This window comes from Metarhizium album (assembly GCF_000804445.1).
Source record: "Metarhizium album ARSEF 1941 chromosome Unknown scaffold_5, whole genome shotgun sequence".
In the NCBI taxonomy this organism is placed as follows: Eukaryota; Fungi; Ascomycota; class Sordariomycetes; order Hypocreales; family Clavicipitaceae; genus Metarhizium; species Metarhizium album.
In genome coordinates this window covers 1,026,629-1,046,948 of record NW_024467579.1, presented here as the reverse complement: position 1 = coordinate 1,046,948, position 20,320 = coordinate 1,026,629, and the positions used below count along the sequence as shown (strand labels likewise).

The following is a 20,320-nucleotide window of genomic DNA, read 5'->3' as shown; positions in this document are numbered from 1 at the left end:
TTTACGTTTCAAAGGATTGCATGATAAGAGACGAAGCCGCAGACAGAAAATAGAAAAGTAGAAATAGATGAAAACTACTTGACTAAATAGTCCTCACTACAAGCAACAGATGAAATAGGTAGAAATTGTCAGCAATCTAGCTATACAGCGCCAGCTTATTATACAAGTTATACAAGACCTTGGCATATATAAAGATGGAATAAAGACACGTGATACTAAGAAAAGGGTACATATATACTGACCAAGAGAAGCGGCGACCTAGCCTCGCACTTGTACTTGAAACGATGAAATGAAAGGAGAAAAGACCACTCGATTGATTACCTTGCCCCTGCGGGCGTTGTTCCACTCCGAGTCTCCGAGTCTCCGAGTCTCCGGCGTGTGCGCCTAGGCCGCCGCACGACGTGGACATGGACTCATTGTGCACGGGTACGCACACTGCTTTCGCGTCACACGAGGCACATGGTCAACGCAAACGTCATCACTGATTTGGTGGGCACTGACAATTCTATGAGGGTCCATCTGCCGTCCACTATCAATCCTGTGCGCCGCGAGCTTCAGCCGCCGTCAACGTGTTGGGGGGGTCCTCCAACTCCTCCCCTCCATCGCTGCTTCGTGAAACCCGTCCCTGGGCACATGTTGGTCTTCATCCAAGTAGAAGCCCTCTCCATCGGCAGCCCGAGCATGCAATCAAATCCCAGAACCCATCGCAACTTTTCAAGACTTTTGCCATCCTCTCGTTACTGTACAAAGGAAACTTGGCTAAAAACATGGGGAAAATGTCGTCAACAAGGCGGCCCAACGCTGTCGGATCATTACAGCAACTTGGGCGTATGAGCGGGCTTAGATATCGTCCTCGTCGCTGAAAACCTCCTCGCCACGCTTGCGGCGGGCCATACGCTCTGCAACGACTTTGTTAGCACCTGGTTGTCGTCGTGGAAATGCTGGGACACAGGAGCGGGGAAACGTCGAGACTTACCCTTCTTCTTCTTTCGCAGCTCGGAGGAGGTCAACTTGGACTTCTTCTTGGTGCTAACAATCTTGTTGCCCATGGCGTCGAACTTGTCCTCCTCGTCACCGTCATCCTGCTTGAGACGGGGACCGCTGCCCTGGCCGGCAACCCAGTTGTGGCCGGAAGGAGTCATCTTGCCGTCCATGACAGCCCAGACTTCCTCGGTCAAATCCTTGGTAAACTCGGCAGAGTGAGTAATGATGATGACGCCGCCCTCGAACTTTTTCAGGGCCTTGGACAAGGCACCAAGAGAGTCACGATCCAGATAGTTGGTAGGCTCGTCGAGGACGATCAAGTGAGGTCGCTGCCATGAGCAGGCCGCAAGGACGGTCTTGACGCGCTGACCACCGGAAAGACCGCGCATCCGCGAGTGTGAAACCAGTTCGGCATCGAGACCGAAGTTGGCGCAGTGGGACTCGATCTCCTTTCGCACCAGGGGTCGGAACTGACCAGAGGCGAGAGCCTCCTTCATATCGACGTCAGCAACCATTTTCTGGTGAGAAGCTAGAAGCTCGTTACGGGGCAACCAGACGTTGTCGGCAGACATCATGGGAGTCCAGCGCTCATTCTTCATGCCGACGTTCTCGCCAAGGGCGCATGAGCACTCATACTCGTAGCTGTTCTTGAACTTTCTTCGTGAGTTGATGCCAATGATGCGGCGCTGGGTACCCTCGATCCTGAAAACCTTGTCCATGGCCTTCTCGTCGTCCTCGGTGATGATCTTGTTGGCACGATCCATGGTCTCACGATCCTCACCAGTCTGGAAACGCCACTGGATGTACTCGGAGGGTGTACTGTCCAAGTGATTATCAATGTGGGCGAAAGCGTGTTGCTTAATGTAGGCAATTCGAATGTTCTCGTGCTGGTAGATCTCACCCTGGGTGGGGATGAGCTCACCAGTCAGGACGTTGATGAGAGTCGACTTGCCAGCACCGTTGGGACCGATGACGGCAATACGAGAGCCCAGGGAGCACTGGAAGGTGATGTCACTGATCTGGGGTTTGGAGGTACCGGGGTACTGGAAGGACATCTTGGAGGCACGCAGAATGGCCTTGGCCTTGGTCTTGACACCCTCGAGGAAACCGGGCTCGGGGAAGGTAAACTCCATCTCGGAGGCGCCCAACTCGTAGTAAGACTTGGCAGAGGGGACTCTCTTGACGAACTCGGCCAGGTTACCGCGGTAGCGCTTAAGCTTGAAGCGCTCGTAGTGGACGATGTGCTGGCAGACGTTGTCAAGGAAGCTGGAGTCGTGCGAGACGATGATTGAAGTGCAAGGGGAGTTGGTAAGGTAGTCCTCGAGCCATTTGACGTTCTTGACATCCAAGTGGTTGGTAGGCTCGTCGAGGAGCAGAATATCGGGGGCTTCAAAGACGGCACGGCACAAGGCGAGCTTCATCTTCCAACCACCAGAGAGGGCGGTGATTTGGCCAGAAATCATGGTAGGGCTGAAGCCAAATTCAGCCAGCTGCTTCTCGACATCGGCTTGGCTGACATCGACCTTGGCCTCGCTGAGCTTCTTCATGGTCCAGTCAATGGTAGTCATCTCAGTGTCGGCGGAGTCCAGGTCGTGCTCGACGAAGACAGTCTTGACTTCGCTCTGCTTGGGAAAGCCCTCGACCTGCTCATTGTTGATGGCACGCATGAGAGTAGACTTGCCGGAACCGTTGGGACCGCAAAGACCGTAGCGCTGGCCGCGCTTAAGACGAAGGTGAGTCTGGTTAAGGAGGATCTTGGCGCCGTAGGCCAGGGAGAAGGTGCAGTTGCAGAGGTCCTCGCCCTCCTCCTCATCGGCCTCAACGGCCTCCTCCTCAGCAGCGCCGGGGGAGGCACGCTTGCGGAGGGTGTCGACGATGGCCTCGGCATTGTCAATACCGGTGATGACAGAGACATAGGCCTTGAGATTTTCGACCCAGACAGCGTTCTCATTCTCCTTCTCGTCGATGAGCTGACCAGCCATGGCGGCAATGTACTCGGCAACGGGACCCATCTTGTCGAGGTAGGTGGCATATTTGGAGGAGAGAATGTCCTTGAGCTTGCCAAGGACGACATTGATGTCACCATCGTTGCGGACCTCGGGGATCTTGCCGTCAACGACATTGCCAACACGGGTGAGGGTATCCAAGGCCTGTTTAGTCTTCTCGCGAGCCTCGGGGTCGGCCAAGTTGTCGTAGTTCTTCTGGAGTCCTGGCATCATCTTGGGCAAGAACGGAGCAACAATGTTGGGGTCGTCGACGAGCTTGCACATGTTGTCAACAATGACGGCAGACTTGCGCTTGATGGCCGTCTCGCGCTCAGCGAGACCACGATCCAGAAGAGGGACCATGAGAGCAAGGGTGGGCTCCTGGACCTCGGTGACAAAAGTGGTGGCACCGAGCAAGTGTACAGTCTCGGGGACGTTCTCAGGCTTGGCGATACACTTGATAAGCTCGGGAATGAAGCGCTCAATATCCCTGTTGACAATAAGCTGGCAGATTTGCTCCATGGTCTTGTAGGCACGCTCCTTGACCTCCTTCTTGGTGTCCCACATGGCCTCGGAGACGACGGGGATCAAGTCGGGGACACGGAAGGCAAGCTGAGCAGGGGCGGTCTTGATGAGGGCCTCGATGAAGTCCAGAGCAGCCATCTTCTCAGGCCACTTCTGGGCAGTGCGGATCGACTCCATGATGGCGGGGAGAGCAGCCTTGCAGGCATTGCCGTTGATGGCGCCGGCGATGGCCAGAACGGCGGCATTGGCGGCATTCTTGACGGCGGGAATTTTGTCACCAACGGCGGCCAAGACACTGGGGAGGAGGACAACCAGGTAAGGTTCGACGCTGGCGGAAACCTCGGAGTGGGAAGCGATGGCCTGAATGGCAACGCAAGCCTGCTCACGAGCTACGGCATCCTTCTTGTTGGTGAGGCTCTTCTTCAGGCTGTCGATGGTCCTAACGGCAGTCTTGTTAGCGACTGACTGCACTGAACGAGACGCGTCCGCCCGGCTTTCCGGCGGGTGAAGGCGCCGCAAATCGAACAAGCATCCCGCTGCCCGCCGCCCGTTGCGGGCTGTCCGAGGGGCCAATAGAGCAGTGGATTCCATTGCTGTTGGGTGCCGCCATGGTGGGGGGAGCGCCCTTCTGCCCTCCCACCGGGGGCCCCCACGTTCTATGTTGGTGGTACTGAAAAAAATTCTGCGCCAGCACAGGCTACAGGGTATTGACGAGGCAGTGACAGTCACGACCAAAGGAGGACAACTCACTTATTCGGAACATCCTGATCCTCAATGCGGCCGTTGATGAAGCTGGCCAGCTGGTTGGCAGACTCCTTGATGTCAGCCGCCTCCTTGGAGACGGTGAGCTTCTGGAAGAGCTCGTCAAGGACCTTGACGGACTGAGCGTTTTCGGAAGGCATGGTGTCGGTATCGGAGGGGTATTAATGCACTGGAAAAAAAAATCGAGTCTAAATGCGGCGTCGGAAACAATGACTGAGCTCTAAAAAACGATTCCACGTCTATCGAAATATATCCGGACGGTGATGCCCTTTTTTTTCTATCGGAAAAGCCCACAGAGACGATGGGGGAGTCGACTCTGCTCTATCGCGGCCTTTGGTGTGCGTATATGTGTGCTTGTCTATCGGCGACTCCGGTGGGGGTTGCTCACAGGAGGATCCAAAGAACAACTCGAACGAAGAACAGGACGAGTCTGGAGGAGAACAAGTCCGCGGTTCGTCTGGAGGGATGACGACCAAAAAAAACGACGACAAGGATGAGAAGGGGACGCGAGATGGATTTATAGGGTGGAAGGGGGAGGAGGAGAAACTTTGGGTGGCGTCAACCTGGGTGTACGTGATTTATGTGTCCTGGGACTGCACAAAGTATTTTTTTTCTTAGCCCGTTTAGTTGGGGTGCGCTAAAATTTGGATGGCCAAGCGATGAGAAAAAAAAATTCACATCTTGCCCCTCCATTTGACGGCGGACAGGGCTTATCAGGCTTTATCGGGCCCCGCTAAACTTAACATGGCAAGAAGGCAAAGGCGGTGAGTCGTGGCCGTGGCCGTGTGCATTGACCACAGCCAGTCAGCTTGAGATGATTTCATCTCGACGAGCACAGCGCAAAAGCCCTGTACTGTGGTGCAAGATTTTAAGGTTGCCGACCGAGGATGCGTGGCTTGGACGTTTGGGTTTTGGCATGGCACATACTCACTTGCCAGATAGTTGGCAGGTGCATTCGCTCTCGACCTGCGTCGAGTAAGTAGGAGCCGTGCAGCCAGGACTCCAGGAACTTCCAGGTTTCATCAAGCCGAGTGCACCTACTCGGTGATAATGCTAGTCACCTCGTGCAATCTATCTAAAGCACTACACTGCCAGTCAAGTAGCACTACGGAGTACTAGACAACTCATTCGCCCCAGTCGGCCCCCTCGCGTCGCGCGGTGGCAACCTCGGCCCTTTCACCAAGTAGTACTACCTAAGTACGTCCGTACGGAGTACTCGGTCCGTACTTGGCACCTGGCGGCACATGCCATGACTCTAGGCACTTATTAGGGTACTTGAGTACTTGAGTACTTAGGTACTTAGTACCCCCTACCCGTGACCTTTGCTCGTTGGATGCCTGCGTTGCACCCTGGCGAAGGCATCTATGGACCTTGCTCCATGCTCCCTTGTTCCGTTCCAGTCCACGTTGTCACCGCAACTCCATCTCGCCTCTTTCTCCGAGCATCTTGGCTGCTAGTCATCACATCACAAGAAACAAGTCGCGGAAACCTGGGGACGACCAAGGTCATGTTTTATATATTTTGGCGGCTAAGCGGAAGCCTAGTCCAACTGTCAACTCATCTTCTTCTCTGGGGAAATCCTCACCGCATGTGGAGACTGACGATCAAAGATTGATTGATTACGGAGTACCAGTGCATCCATTCCCGTCCAATGTTTTGTGCGGAAGGATTCTGCTCCCGCATGTCCACGTCCCCGCCAAGGCGTTGCATTTTTCTTTTTTGATTCATGCACAAGCGACTGTCAAGAACAAGAATCTCGCTACATCGCGACCTCCCATGTCGCACCGGTAATCATCACAAGGCAAATATGTCGTCCCACCTTTCTAATTTTCAAGCCCCCCCGGGCCCAGACCTACCACTCCTGTCCCATGTCATGAACGCCTTCAAATGCCCTCCAAGTTACTCTTTCTTGCCGACATCTTCCTTCAAGCTCACAATCCGGTTCAGTACAATTCTGTCTTCAGTACTGTCCGAATCCATTGCCTGCGTTTTGGTTAGCATCTGCGGCAATGCTTGTCTGTCTCATCGGCATGGCATCCATCGTGCGAAGCTGCGACTTACAAAGTACCCCACACGCATAGCCTGAAAACGCACGCTCTCGGGACCTCCCTTGCCAAGCTCACTCTCACCGGCAGCTTCGGGCCATGGCGCTCGACGTTTGACCTCATCAAATCCTGACTCGACTACGGCATTGGGGTAGATCACCTCGCTGTCCGGGTTCAAATCGTTCAAAAAACCCCCTTCCGCATCGTCTGGTTTTTCTGACTTGAACAGGGCATTGTAGACGCGGGCTTCTACCTTCCGTGAGCATTCGGTGCCAACCCACTGGATATACGCCTTGGCCTTTTTGATCCCCTTATCAAAGACGCCGCGGATTTCTGTCACCTCTCCTGTGGTTTCGTCTTTGGTAAAAGATACAGCCTTGACAGGATACGGGGCGTTGAGCAAGCCAACAGTCTTTCCAGGAGCCAAACGGAAATAGTTCTCGCTGTCCACTTCTCTGAAATCCGACCGATCAATGTAAACGGTTGGCGTGAAACGAATTCTGCGAGATCCCATCTCAGCTCGATCAGAAAAAGGCAACTCTATGTCCACAGCCTCAGCATCTTCGATAACCAAGGGCACCGGGTCGAGAACCATCATCAGCTTAGGAACAGACTTTTCCAAATATTTTCGAATTATCTGCTCGAATCGGTTGGTAGGTATGGTCGTGATGTTCGTCGTGACGCCAAGTTCATTGACGAAATTTAGAACGGCACCGGGGGGGACACCACGTCGACGGATGCCGATCAAAGTGTAGAGTCTTGGGTCATCCCAAGCCCTCACAATCTTCTCGTCAACGAGCTTCGAGATCTTTCGCTTTGACAGCACAGTACCAGTCAGGTTGAGACGTCCATACTCTCTCTGCATAGGTTCGTAAACCCCGAGCGACTTGTTGAGCCACTCGTACGACACACGGCTAAGGATGAACTCGGTGGTACACAGTGAGTGCGTAATTCCCTCGAAGCTGTCGCACAAGCAGTGTGTGAAGTCGTAAGTTGGGTAGATTTTCCAATCCCAGCCAGTACGGTGATGGGGCTCGTCCGTTTTGATTCGGTACGCGGCCAGATCCCACATTTGTGGGTTGCCATCTGTGATGTCCTGCTTCATGCGGAGGAATACCTCTCTGGGCTTGTACTTGCCATCACGCATGTCTCGGAATTTGGTCAGGTTGTCCTGAGGGGTCTGCTCGGCGTGCTGACAGCGGTATCTAGGGGTTGCCCCTTTTTCGCCCCCTCGCTGAAGCTTCAACTCGGTATCTGATTGATTCGAGATTTTAGCTTTCCACAGACCGTGACCAAACTGGTCGTGGTGAGCCGCTGCTTACCATTGCATGAACAAACGTAGGCCTTGCCCAGACTGATCAGCTTCTCCGCAAGCTCATAAAGCTTTCCAAAGTGGTCGCTGGAGTATGTGATCTCGTATGGTTCAAATCCTAGCCATTTTATAACTTCCTGGATCGAAGTGTAGAATTCCTCTTTTTCCTTCTCTGGATTTGTGTCATCGAATCGCAGGTAGCACACGCCACCATGGTACTTGGCAAAGCCAAAATTGACCGCAATCGCTTTGGCATGGCCAATGTGCAGATATCCGTTGGGTTCTGGCGGAAAACGAGTGACTACCTTCTTTTCCGGCCGTTCGGCGTAGACGTCATGGAGGAAGCCCAGCTTGAACATGGCTTCGGGATCGGTAGGAACCTCTTCTGGCTTTGGAGCTGGAGCTGCTGGTCTCTGGGCTGGGCCGGCAGCTGCTTTCTCCTGGCGGACTTTCTCCTGCGCAGCCTTCCTAGCTCGCTTCTGCTGGCGCTTCTTGAGCTCAGACTTGGACACCATCTCGCCGGTCACATCGTCAAGCTGAAGCTTGGCCATGTTATAGGTGGCGTCGTCGGCCATTGTTGCAAGGTCCTACGGCAGGGGCAGGTCAGTTCGATGTGTACACTGCTTCGGTAGTGGATTTGAGATCCAGAATCCCCAGGGCGAGGTGAACAGTGCAGGTATGGGTTTACTGTGCCGCCGGCGAGTCTGACTCGTTCGTGACTCAGAGGGGCAGGATGGATGGCGGGGTGTGAAGGACGTTGGCGAGGGGCTCAAACAAAACTCAAAGCGATAAGCTGGGGGGACGATAAGGGAAGCTTTGCCCAGGCCCCAGAGTAAGTTAGGTACGGAGTACTTACCTAGGTACCTAAGTTAACTAACTTCTCGGTACTCTGTACAGTAGCCAGGCCAAGCTGCCAAGCTTCAACCATCAACCACCAAGCTGTGTTCACCGTGCAGCCCGCCGAGCATTGCTCAGTCCCACTGTCAGAAGATCCGGCAGAACAAAAGAAAAATACGTCCTAGTCTCATCCTTCATTCAAGCGAACAACTTTGCCGCTGCGTCCCTGGCTCAGCTAGGCAATCCCTGGTGCCTCGAAAGGCAACGACGAGATTTCCGCTGCATCAGATCCGTCGCAATGGCCTCGACCTCGATCAAAGCTATCACGGACATCCCTACCGTCGCTCAACTGTATCGAGAATCGGCTCTCCGAAAAGTGGCGTCATCATCTCCTTCTGATTCTTCCATTAGTCGCTCAGCGCCCATCAACTCTCGCGTCGGCCTCATCCGCGGCGACATCACAACGCTCCAGCTAGATGCAATCGTGAATGCGGCCAACCCGGCTCTGCTTGGCGGAGGCGGCGTTGACGGGGCTATTCATCGTGCGGCTGGGCCCGAACTCCTGGACGAATGTCGAGGAATCGGGGGCTGCTCTACGGGAGATTCTTGCTTGACCAGGGGATACAAGCTGCCAGCGAAGCATGTCATACATACTGTCGGGCCAATCTACGACGGCCATTCTCCGCAGACAAGCGAAAACTTGCTGAGAAGCTGCTATGAGACAAGCTTGCGTCTCGCGGTATCTTCGGGCATTAAAACCCTCGCTTTTGCCGCCATCTCCACTGGTATTTATGGATATCCTTCTCAAGATGCCGCACGGGTCGCTTGCGAAACCGTCAGAAAGTTTCTGCATAATGATGGCGGTGCGCTGGACAGAGTGGTGTTTGTCACTTTTGAGCCGAAGGATGTGACTGCTTACAACGATGCACTTCCGTAGGTTTTCCTCAGGTATTCATCGATGGAGAGAGTCTTTTACTAACATCAATGCGCAGCAAATACTTCCCTCCGGAAGAAGGGGCATAGATTGGGCAAATTAAACAGCAAGTGCAAGTGTGCTTGTTAAAGCGGCTGACATGGTCGGGTCAGAAAAAAACCATGATCATCGAGATTCATCTATTTTCAATACCCATCGGAAAAGTGAGTGATAAGCCCGTTTCGATAGATATTTGGGAACACAGTCTACAATATTCCAGAAAATCGCCGGGCACCCTCCACCGTTGCGGGCGCACAATTGAGTATCCAAACTACTTGTCTCTCATGTTACATGCCATCGCTGGCGCTGGAAGGGTTTCCTCCATGTGGCTTGTCGCTGCCGCTGGTCTGATTTCCCCCGACATACTGCGTCATTTCTTTCAACATTGTTTTCAGTCCTTCAAGCTCGGCGCGTAGTTTTCGGACTTCCAAAACGGCAGGGTCATCCTCCATATTCGGCTTCACCGTATCGCACGTTTTGGTCCATCCTTCAGCCTCCATATCAAGCTCATGTTCCAGTTGCTCCCACTCCTCCACCACGTCGTCATCATCGTCTCCCCTCGACCTGTTACGTCGGATGCGATGAGCAGCACGTGTCTCGAAAAAAGCAGACACAAACAGCAGCGGTGAATATATGACAGCCATTACATAGTCGTTTATTATCTCGTACGTATACTTCGACATCCACCACTCGAAAAGGGCTGAGACGACGATCTCAATAAGGTTGAACGGTGCGATATATACGTTTTCGTCGGGGGCTCGCACAAATTGCATAGTCTTTTGCGAGAAGAGAGCTAGGTACTCGTCGTCGGCATTCTCGTAAATATCTTCGTAGGCAGAGTTATACAGAGCAATGAGGATATTGAGGAGAATAATCTAGAATCCATGTGTGAGTATTGTCTTTCAACGCCGATTTTTGAACTGATACAGGAGACTTATGAAAACGTACCATGACAACAAAAGTGAAGCAATAGTACAGGGTGATACCCCACGGGGGGCCAAAAGCTTCAAATCCTTCAAACTCAGGGCTCTGCAAGATGGCTTTTGTCATCGACTCGATGATGAAAAAAACGTCATTGACCACATTGTCTTCAGTCAGATCCAAGCCAATAAAGGCCTGAAGAAACCCAATGATGATGATGATGAGAAGAGCAAAGAATATGACAGACTCTTTCATCATGACCTTTAGCACAACAAGCATTGCTCCAAAGAAACGGAAGCTGTCAAGATACAGCATCAGCCGACACCAGAACATAGGAGCGACAAAGGAAAGCATGTTGTAGCTGAGCTTGCTGTAATGCTCGCGATAGCGCGAGTCATCGGCCGCAGTCAGACCAATGATTCGGAAAATTAGAGAGACGGTCAAAAACGAATACAGAACACCATTGAACGCGTTCCAGAAGCCAAGAATATGGTAGCCTGCCTTGTAAAGCTTCACGATTTCGTCGCAGACATATCCAAGAGTAAAAAGATACAATGCAATCTCTGCTCCATCTAGAAGGCCGGATGCGTTGATGGAGTTGACGGCGATGGTGTAGAGCAGAAGGTAGATGATGGAGAATAATAACTGGGCTGCATTCTGATTTCGAGGGGCTCTCATGCGATCTGGATCCATGTGAAGGAAAAAATTTGGACTATCCTTGTCTTTGTAATCAACAAAGACGGATGGGTCATTTTCATCTTGGACAAGCCAGCCACGCCACAGGTAGTTGATGCATTTTTGATATCCAGAGGACCCGATGACTCGTACAGCATGCAAGTCAACAGCCTTTTCGATCACATTTACTGGCGGGGTGGGGACGCCGTTTGCCATATAGGAATATCGGCGAAGTAACACAGAGTACAGAAGATAATTGGTGTCTTCCTCGTTCTCAATCCTGGTTGGGTATGTCAATTGACAAGAGATTCAGTACGGAAAGTCGGATTCTGCAGCGAGGATCTTACAAGGCTTTGGCAATGACCCCACAGGCTTCTGCTTGCAGTTTGTGCAAGCCCGAGTCCCATAGCTCTACAAGAGCTTCACGTCGGAACCATCGCTGGTTGACCAACAAACAATACACCTGGACGTCATGTCGGTCAGACAAGAGTAGATAGGGCACGCCCACAGTGAAACTTACCACGCATCCACGATGTTCCTGGCCGCCAGCCTCCTTGGCCGCCTGAACAACTTTAGTTGTGATGATGCGGCTATGTGGCGCTGTGACGCGGCTCTCCTCCATCTCACATGGTACACATTCTTGGATCAGATGGCGCAGGCGAAGGCATACTTTGGTAACTTCGGATGGCGGCACGACCGAGGCCATGTGCTCATGATTAATATGTGGAAGTACTATCGCAGTAGAGCAAGTAAACAATATCAGCAAGATTTGTCTGGCGTGCTACGCCACGTTGACGGACACATAGTCGCCTGGCGGATGAGCGAAGGGCACACGCCAAACTCACAAGCTGTTTCTTCCTCGTGGACCAGATTCCGAACCCGCGTCCCGTGCCCAGGCCCCTGACTGCCGTTGGTGCCAAAGACGCGGTCAATGGCTGACCACCTCCACCTGTTGTTGGGCATGGTGTTTGTTGAAACAGGACAGGCAAAGGCTGCGGCGTTGTCAGAAAAGAGTCGAGCTGCCGAGATATAGTCACTTGATGTGAGAAACGTTCTGCGAGATGCAAAGACACGAAACCCCGACGCAGGATGGCAATGTCTTCCTGGAGATGATGTCAAAGCCTGATAGCACTAGATGACGCGACGCCGCTCCGACACACGGGCTCCAAGATTCCAAGACTCCAAGAGCAAGGATCAACGGCAGATGGGAGCAGGGCAGGGCACAGGGGTCCACGAGTGGAGTGCGGAGCGGCAGGAGCACTGCGCAGTGGAGTGGAGAGGGCTGGACTTTTGTATACTTTTAAGTACTTGAGTACTTTAAGTAAGGTAGGTAGGTTTGGAGACCAAGCACGTATCTAATATACGTTCCTAGAAGTACCTGGCTGTCCAAATCATCAACCGTCGTCTCATCGCCGGCGGCATCCACACGAGCAGCCACATGACATGGGCCAGAAGCAGGGAAGCTTCGAACTGGCGGTGGTCTCGAGGGTGCATCCCCGCCAAATAACCATTTCCTTGGCCCATTTCGTGCATGACGCTGTCGGAAATATCCTCGCGCAAATGACTGACACGCCCTGGTCCGAGTATGTGCAATTCGCTGGCTCGCAAGAGACCGTCAGGTACATACGTGGCTGTTTTCCAGTGATTTTGACGAGTGGACATTGCAAATTAACTTATACAGGGCCCCGCAAAGATTTCTAGTCTCTCGCAAAGCTGTGTGATGTGGCGATATACGTCGTTGCCATAAAGTGAGGATACGCAGAGTGAATATTAGAACCGCGCCTCTCCGGGCTTGTAATACAGCTCCGTACTTGTCCATATTTACAAAAACCTGAGGTCCTCTGGGGAAACATAGCCATTTCAACTGGCTGTATATACTCGCCGGGAGTTGGTCATCTCTTCAAGGCCAGATACTGAGAAAAGCGCATGTTTCCATACAGAGCACGACCTAACTTCGGAGATCGATAGGCAGGACGAGCCCTTCAAAGATGGCGGGTAAGATAGTGGCAACGCCACTGATGGATTTGAGAAGCGTTCACTATGTGACAACGTCTGGTCTGAGGCCCGCCCGTCGAGTTATGATAAGGTGGTGACAAAGCTCGCGGCACTGAACAGCAAGAGCCGGCGACTCTCATTTTCGAAGAGTCAGGTTGCGAGACAGAGGGTTCGAGCGTGAGCGTTGCATCAAGGTGAGCTCTCGGACTTGTCCGACTTGTTGTTCTTCCAGAACCCACACCGTTACAAAGCCTTGATCTTTTTTTTTTCTTTCTCCATGCTGCACGTTTGACATATCGATCCAACCTGTCCAAGTTATCCTGCTGTGTGTGGTAAATGGAGGAGGGATGGAGACAGACAAAAGAGCGGCCGCGCAATTGAGGGTCGCACAACCAGTTTTGATGGTGCTGGCCCTTGAGTGCCTCTTAGGTACCTAGGTAGCTACTTGGAAACTTAGAAGATGCTGCCTCAGTACTCGAGACGTATCAAGCAGTCAGATATTCGTGAACCTCAATCGGCTAACGACCGACATCTCCGTCACAATTCTGCGGGTAATGGGTGCGGTGATCCGCAATGTCGTTGAACGAGATGCAGGGATGATCACTCGGCGTTGCTGGCAAATCGGGAGTCGGGAGGGACCTCAAGGAGGGCGCGGGCGGCTAGGCTGGGTGTCATGCTCGATGCGTGGAGTTGAGAGTGACGACATGTTGATAATTCATGTACGGAATGGTAGTATAGTACGATGATGCCGAAATAGAAACGGGCGAAGAAGACGTGCGCATGAAAGACTACTAAGAACTTTAGGCAAGACACAAACCTACTCAAGTACTTAAGAGTAGATGAGGGCATGGAGACACGTGACGGTGCTGCTGCCAATGTAGCTAGGTACGTACCCAGGTACCTAGTACCTGATGCCTCGCTGACCCCGTAAGTCGGAAACCCTTCAGATCGACGACCTCTTGCCCTTCATCGACAGGACACAGCCGTCCAGGATGCAAGATGACAGACGACGCAAGGCAAGGCTGTCTGCAGATCCAGCTAGCTCTAGGAGAAATTGTCTGGTGTGACTCAATGCGGCATGCTGTCCTCGACTCCTCGCATGGGCGAATGACAGCCAGCCAATTACGCCAAACGCCAGCGCATCGCTTGAACATTGGCCCGTCATGGTCTGCGACTGTGACCTCGTGAGCGACCCCAGGCAGGGCGACCGCTTCACTTTGCGTCAAGAGTGCGGCGCACGGCGTTGCCATGTTGCCCAGAGTCAGCCATGCCATGCTCTCTCTGCCTGTCTCTGTCTCGCCTTGACCTGCCACGCACCGAACGGCCGTGGCCGCTTGTTTGTCGGATCGAGGGCGCATGTCCTGGAATACGTACCGGAATTGGCTGAGACACATAAAGGATGTGACTTGTCGTCTCGGCCTTTGTTCACCTTGTCTTTGCTCTTCCCACTGCCCTCTCTGTGAACAGACATTGCTGAGTGAGCCTCACATTCTGCTGCCTGCTCCGTCGTCATTTCTTATTGAAACGAGTGTGATACTTCTTCTTGTGCCTAGCAGTCCGCGTTTGGGTTGAGTTGCTCACCTTGTTGTTGCCTCCTGCTTCCTGTTTTCCTCGGGCTCTCGAGAGTTTCAAGGCAGACGCGCAAGGTTCTTAAGCCCCGGGCCCATCGCCGGCATCTGATTCTTGTGCTCTTTATTACACCTGCAACTGCTTCCTCTTCTCGTTTCGGCGACAGACTGACGTTGGTGTTTTCACCACCCTCTTCCCGTCCCGCTTGATACACTTCATTGATCAATATCCAAAAGCCGCTTTCTCAAAACCCTCGCCTTCAAACCACCTCGGCTCCTCAACCGTTAGGCACGGCAAACACAGCATTTCGCGCAGTCACGTAATGTGCTCACTCATTTCCCCATGAATTTCACTTTCTCATGTCAAACAATCACATCCAAGGACTGTATGTAGATATCTCGACTCCTTCGTCCGCATGCTTGCTGGCTTTGCCCATTCCACAGTACATCAGGCATCGATCTGTGACTGTTCCGACTCAACAAATCTTTACTTGCTTTGCTGACATTTCTCGCTTTTAGATCCCAGCCGACAGCCCGCATATTACCGCTGCCAGTATCATCTTGACACCATTCTGAGACCTTGACGCAAACACATCAAACCCGGCAGACTAATAATGGAGACTTCGCAGACTACTCTTGCCACGGGTAGTCGACGGACGGAGCCTAATACTGGCAAACTGTCTTCCGCCATGAATGATGACGAAGCCACCACAACGGAAAATAGCAAGGCGTCCCAAAAGTTGCCTGAAACCTCCAAGAGAAGCGCGGCCAGGTCCATCGAGGCAAGCAAGTCTGGAAAAGCGACCAAGACACGTACTCCTGGAAAGTCTGTACAATCGGGAAGCCTAGAGAAGCCTAGAAATCCCCGGCGAATGCGTAGACGAAAAGACGTGACGCCAGAATCGGACGATTCTTCTTCATCAGGTGAAAGTGAAGATGGCGATTCCCTGGATTCAGATCAGTCGTCGACTATGTCATCATCGGAAAACGAGCCAAGCCGTCGCAGGCACCAACATCGACGATCTCGGAAGTCGCACTCTTTTTCCCGCCGCGTTTCCCACCGTTCTCGGACTGCTAGCAGAGGTGAAAGGGCGCAGCCCATTGGTGCCAACAACTTGCAATCTGAGACAGAAAATGATCTGGTGCCGGCGAGAGAAGCCGTGTTCACAACCTCCCGGGACTACGTGAGCTGGAACGATGCCTCCTCCCAGCGAGATTTGGGAGAGGCCATTGCGCAATTAGAGTCTCGTTGTGCTCAACTCCAGTTCCAGATGGAAAAGCTCAACGGCAACAGCAACGCAGTTCAGGGGACGACCAAGCCACTGGGATCCCAATTCTCGTTTCAACATCCTTCATCATCACAGCCCTTGGGCGTTGCACAACCTCACAACAGTCTAGTTGGTTTCAATTCGTGCTCAAGTCACAGACCTACTTCGACGACCCTCGCCGCTCCTCGAAGGAGGCCGCCCCTACGTGAGTCTCGCTGCTGCAATCCGGGCATGCCGGTCCATTCTCATGTCGTGATGCCGAAGAATGCTTCTCGTTCTAGATCGAGGTCCAGACGAAAGCGGAAAATCGACTACAAACGGGTGGACTCGGTATGGGACAGTAACTTGTTTGCATTTAAACTTCAAGACACAGCCGAACTGTCCATCAACTCCAAGTATGACAAATATACATTCCACGTCAGAAGAACATTCGACAGCGAAGGGAAGCACCGAGCCACAGTCGTCGATATCAAGACCAAACTTCTTCGAGAATGCTTGCAAGACGTCATGGGCAACGTACGAGGTGTAAGCCTTGTCGATGAAACACCAAAACTGGATCCAAACCTGCTCTTCTTGTAAGTATTGTATACGAAATACAGAATGCAACGTCTATTTCAGAAATGTAATTGAGCCTAACCCGGAGGTCAGGTATTTAGAAGATTTTCGCTCGCACTTGAGGAAACTGGAACAGGTCGAGCCAGCGGGTCGGCGACGGCGCGAACGAAAGAAGAACCAACAGCGACTAGACAACAAGCGCGCGCATCTCAAACTCCTTATTAAATATTTGGATAAGGATTACGCCAAAGTCAAGGAGAGTCTATATCCTATGCTAGACAGTGGAATCATCACTTTTGATTATCTCTGGGCGTTGTGGAAGCCAGGGACACTTGTGTACTCTTCGACCTACGGTTTCACGGATGATCCTCGAGTCTTCAAAGTGGACCTGGCCGTGCGGCAGTCGTCGTTACTGCGAGGCGAATCTTACTCTGTTGATGGAAAATATCTCGAATTTGACGGGAAAAAATTCGGGCATGGCACATTGTCAGAGGAGATTGCAGAATTCCAGGGCACTCGCAAAATAACAAGCCTCCCGTTCTATCCGCTATCTTATCACAAAGATGAGGATGGGATACGCCGAACGCTGGTCGAACGTGGGAAAAAGTTTGTGACTCTTCATGGAGCACACTACAAGGCTTACAACGGAATTGCATACAACAAGCGCAAGAAGGGCTCCGTCGTCAAGTTTCACATTCAACAAAGTCGGATAATGATTGACCCTGCCATATTCCGGCGCATCAATCCAAACTACTGCCTATCCAATGTGCGACCCAGGGATTTTGATGCTCTCTCCGATTTGGGATTATCAGACGCCGACGACGACTCATATGAAGGCTTTTCTTCTGACAACCTGCGGGGACATGGCGGACCGAGGGTGGTTAGCAATGCAACAAAAGACTCGGGCTGCAATGTACCGGTAACAAAAGCTTTGCGGACGGATTTGGAGGCAAGGTCAAAGGCATCCCAGCCGCAATTGTCGTCAATGACCAGCAGCAAGATGGTTGAACGAACATCAAGTTCTGATACGTCTGGGGAAGAAAAGGTCGTAAACACACCAGAGGAAGAGACCTCTGATGCATGTTTGGAATTCACTGATGAAGACTACCTCCTCGCCTCCCCCGTAGTCTTAGGTTTCTCCTTCTCCGAGAAGCAATGGCTGGAGTTTGCCGTGTCAAGAGTGCACGACATCAGGTGGAACGAAGATGCCTGGGACTCATTGGTATTGCCATCAGAGACGGAGGATTTGATCCAGGCACTTGTCAAGTCACGCAAACAAAACGCGGCGCAGACAATCGACGATGTCATACAAGGCAAAGGCAAGGGGCTCGTCAGTAAGTAGTTTTTTGCCGTCGCTGCCAGCTCTTACCCCCGGTTTTCGATTTACGTACGTACTAACGTGTCCACCTAGCTGTGCTTCACGGGCCGCCAGGAACCGGTAAAACGCTTACCGCCGAAGGGATAAGCGAACTGCTGCGATGCCCTCTCTACATGGCTTCGGCAGGCGAGCTCGGGACGGACTCTCGTTTCCTGGAGGCTGATTTGCAAAAAATTCTGGACGTTTGCCATACGTGGGGCGCTATCTTTCTGCTCGACGAAGCCGACGTGTTCTTGGAGAAGCGAAATATGCAGGATATACATCGCAACGCTCTTGTCAGCATTTTCCTGCGACAGATGGAATATTTTCAGGGCATATTATTTCTTACTACAAACCGTGTCGAGGTTGGCTCCCGCCGTTTCCCCCGCGCCGTTGTTGTTTCACTGGACGCATGAGAACTAACCTAGCGGATAGACGTTTGACGAAGCATTCCAGTCTCGTATACATATCGCGCTCAGATACGAAGGTTTGGATAGCAAGGCCAAGAAAACCATCTTTAAGATGTTTATAGATCGAGTTGAGGCTTTCGGAAAACTGAAGGTGGAGCCGTTTTCCGACGAGGACCTGAAAAAGCTCGCCAAGCACGAACTGAATGGGCGCGAGATCAAGAACATGGTAGGGTCTGCCCAGGACCTGGCAATGAACAAGAACGAATCGCTTAGTATGCGGCATATCGAACAAGTTTTGGACGTTCATGTGAAATTTGGGCGGGACCTACGCGGCGGAACAGGTTACGAAGACGCATTGAGGAGCTATTGCTAGAGAGGTGCAAGCAGCAAGGGCAATGAAATCAGGCATTCCATACCGGGATTTGAGGCTCGGCTTTCACGCCATTGGCGACAACCGAGATTGACAACCTTTATGATTACTCGATAGTACTATACAGCATTCGAAGTGTCACCGTAATAGAGGTTCTACCAGTACTACGTACTACCATGAATGGGTGGTGTATCGTCTTTCCTCCCACGTCTCGTCCCCAACGTGGTGAAACAATGAATGCAATAAAGCCGAGGCTAAAGTCACAAAGGAAACATGGCTCGGCACACGACCCCACCGGGCATGGAAATAGTTTCTCGGCTAGGACTGACTACGAGGGGTTTAGGTTTAGGTTATAGGAGATCACACAAACCATGCATGCCCCTGATTCAGTGACAGGTTGCGTGGGGGATTTGCGTGAGCAGTAACAGGCAGGCCCTAGCGCATCGTATTCATTAAGTACTTAAGTAAGTACTTTTTACTTGGTAACAGGTTTAGGTGACGGACTACTAGTACTTCCCTCCCCTCCTCTGTAGCGCGTGCGCCCCAAGAGAGGTAGGTGCCTGGGTACTTGACACAACAGCATTGTGTTGTTATTGGAAATTGCCAGGTGGTGTTTTCATGCGGTGGGCATAGAGTAGGTGCTGTGCTGTGCTGTGCTGCACCCAAGTTTTCTTGAAATTTTTTTTTTCATTGGTGCGTCGTTTTCCCATGTGATTCAAAATACGCGTCTTTTTTTTTTCCTTGGCCCTCATAATTCTTTTGTTTTGGTGGGTGATGAATCCCTCGCAACCGGATACTCCAAGCAATGACATCCAAGTACGGGATACTTATAGTTAAGTACCTAGGTACTTGAGTAGATGGAAAGCATCGAGGCCCCGGCCTGACCTGACCTGACCTGACCATTGGTGGTGGACCGATTCATTGGTGGAGACTGAAATTTTGAAAGGCAGCCAGACGTTGGGGTTAGGGTTATATGAGATGTGGACTGTAACTAAATTTGGCAAGATGATTGGTCGGGTGAGGTCGCTGAGCAATGGTCAATGGTCGGGCCATCTGCATTCTCCGTACGGAGCAGAAAGCAAAGCAAGTCTTGCTTTTCATTCCATCGCTGGGCGGGGGGCGCGCAAGACGGGCTGGGCTGGGCTGAGTGGTTGACGATCATTTTCCCCTCTGGTCTGCTTTGCACGGGCCCACCCACGACTTGCGCGCGCCCGGATCAAAGGGGCAGCAGCCGCAGGGAGGGGTTCGTGATTTATTGAACTCGCTGATGGAACTGAGCTGAGCGCCGTACACGTCTCCAGGTGTGTGCGGAGAGTTGCGACAAGAAGAAGGAATCTGCCCACGCTTATTGATCGCCCTTGTGGTCGTCGCTGACTCGCTGGGTCCTGGCCTGTCAATTTCAAATTACTACTACGGAGTACTCGGTACGGTCGCCCTCCGGACCACAGAGAGAGGGGCCACTCAGAGACATGTGTGCTGGCTTGGACAGCAGCAGACGCGCAAATCATTGATTAGCCCTCACACCGACTCCAGGCAGCAAGTCTTTTATGGCCGTTTTTTTTTTCTTTTTTCCCCTGTCACCCCCACGGGCCTCCAGCGCCGACTGCCTGAAGACACCTGGCGAAAGTGCGCTGAGTCGCTGAGTCGCTGATGGGCCCAACAGCGGCGACATCAGTTGCGCCGCGACGTGCCTGCCTGAATTGAGGCTTTGATGCGATGGCAATGATGCGCAATTGACTGGTCGCTCTGCACTCGTGCTCCCCGTTTGCATGTCCATG

At 52.3% G+C, this 20,320-nt stretch overlaps 5 protein-coding genes across 5 annotated transcripts; 2 read left to right on the top strand and 3 right to left on the bottom strand.

Annotated features, from left to right (window-relative positions):
* Window positions 1–840: 840 nt before the first annotated feature.
* Window positions 841–4,396, bottom strand: MAM_03031 (elongation factor 3; the record flags this gene model as incomplete). The annotated part of the gene is made up of 3 exons (XM_040821830.1): window positions 841–899; window positions 977–3,933; window positions 4,245–4,396. The coding sequence occupies 3 exons, from the start codon at window positions 4,394–4,396 to the stop codon at window positions 841–843; spliced, it is 3,168 nt and encodes a 1,055-aa protein (XP_040680399.1).
* A 1,759-nt stretch (window positions 4,397–6,155) lies between these two features.
* On the bottom strand, window positions 6,156–8,188 carry MAM_03030 (glutaminyl-tRNA synthetase; the record flags this gene model as incomplete). The annotated part of the gene is made up of 3 exons (XM_040821829.1): window positions 6,156–6,239; window positions 6,318–7,555; window positions 7,624–8,188. The coding sequence occupies 3 exons, from the start codon at window positions 8,186–8,188 to the stop codon at window positions 6,156–6,158; spliced, it is 1,887 nt and encodes a 628-aa protein (XP_040680398.1).
* Window positions 8,189–8,748: 560 nt separating this feature from the next.
* On the top strand, window positions 8,749–9,473 carry MAM_03029 (Appr-1-p processing; the record flags this gene model as incomplete). Its single annotated transcript, XM_040821828.1, has 2 exons — window positions 8,749–9,383; window positions 9,443–9,473. 2 exons carry the CDS (start codon window positions 8,749–8,751, stop codon window positions 9,471–9,473), a joined length of 666 nt encoding a protein of 221 aa, XP_040680397.1.
* A 237-nt stretch (window positions 9,474–9,710) lies between these two features.
* Window positions 9,711–11,982, bottom strand: MAM_03028 (potassium ion channel Yvc1; the record flags this gene model as incomplete). The annotated part of the gene is made up of 5 exons (XM_040821827.1): window positions 9,711–10,298; window positions 10,372–11,299; window positions 11,367–11,482; window positions 11,540–11,751; window positions 11,865–11,982. The coding sequence occupies 5 exons, from the start codon at window positions 11,980–11,982 to the stop codon at window positions 9,711–9,713; spliced, it is 1,962 nt and encodes a 653-aa protein (XP_040680396.1).
* A 3,289-nt stretch (window positions 11,983–15,271) lies between these two features.
* On the top strand, window positions 15,272–18,545 carry MAM_03027 (ATPase, AAA-type, core; the record flags this gene model as incomplete). Its single annotated transcript, XM_040821826.1, has 4 exons — window positions 15,272–16,425; window positions 16,469–17,739; window positions 17,817–18,127; window positions 18,198–18,545. 4 exons carry the CDS (start codon window positions 15,272–15,274, stop codon window positions 18,543–18,545), a joined length of 3,084 nt encoding a protein of 1,027 aa, XP_040680395.1.
* Between the last annotated feature and the right edge of the window lie 1,775 nt (window positions 18,546–20,320).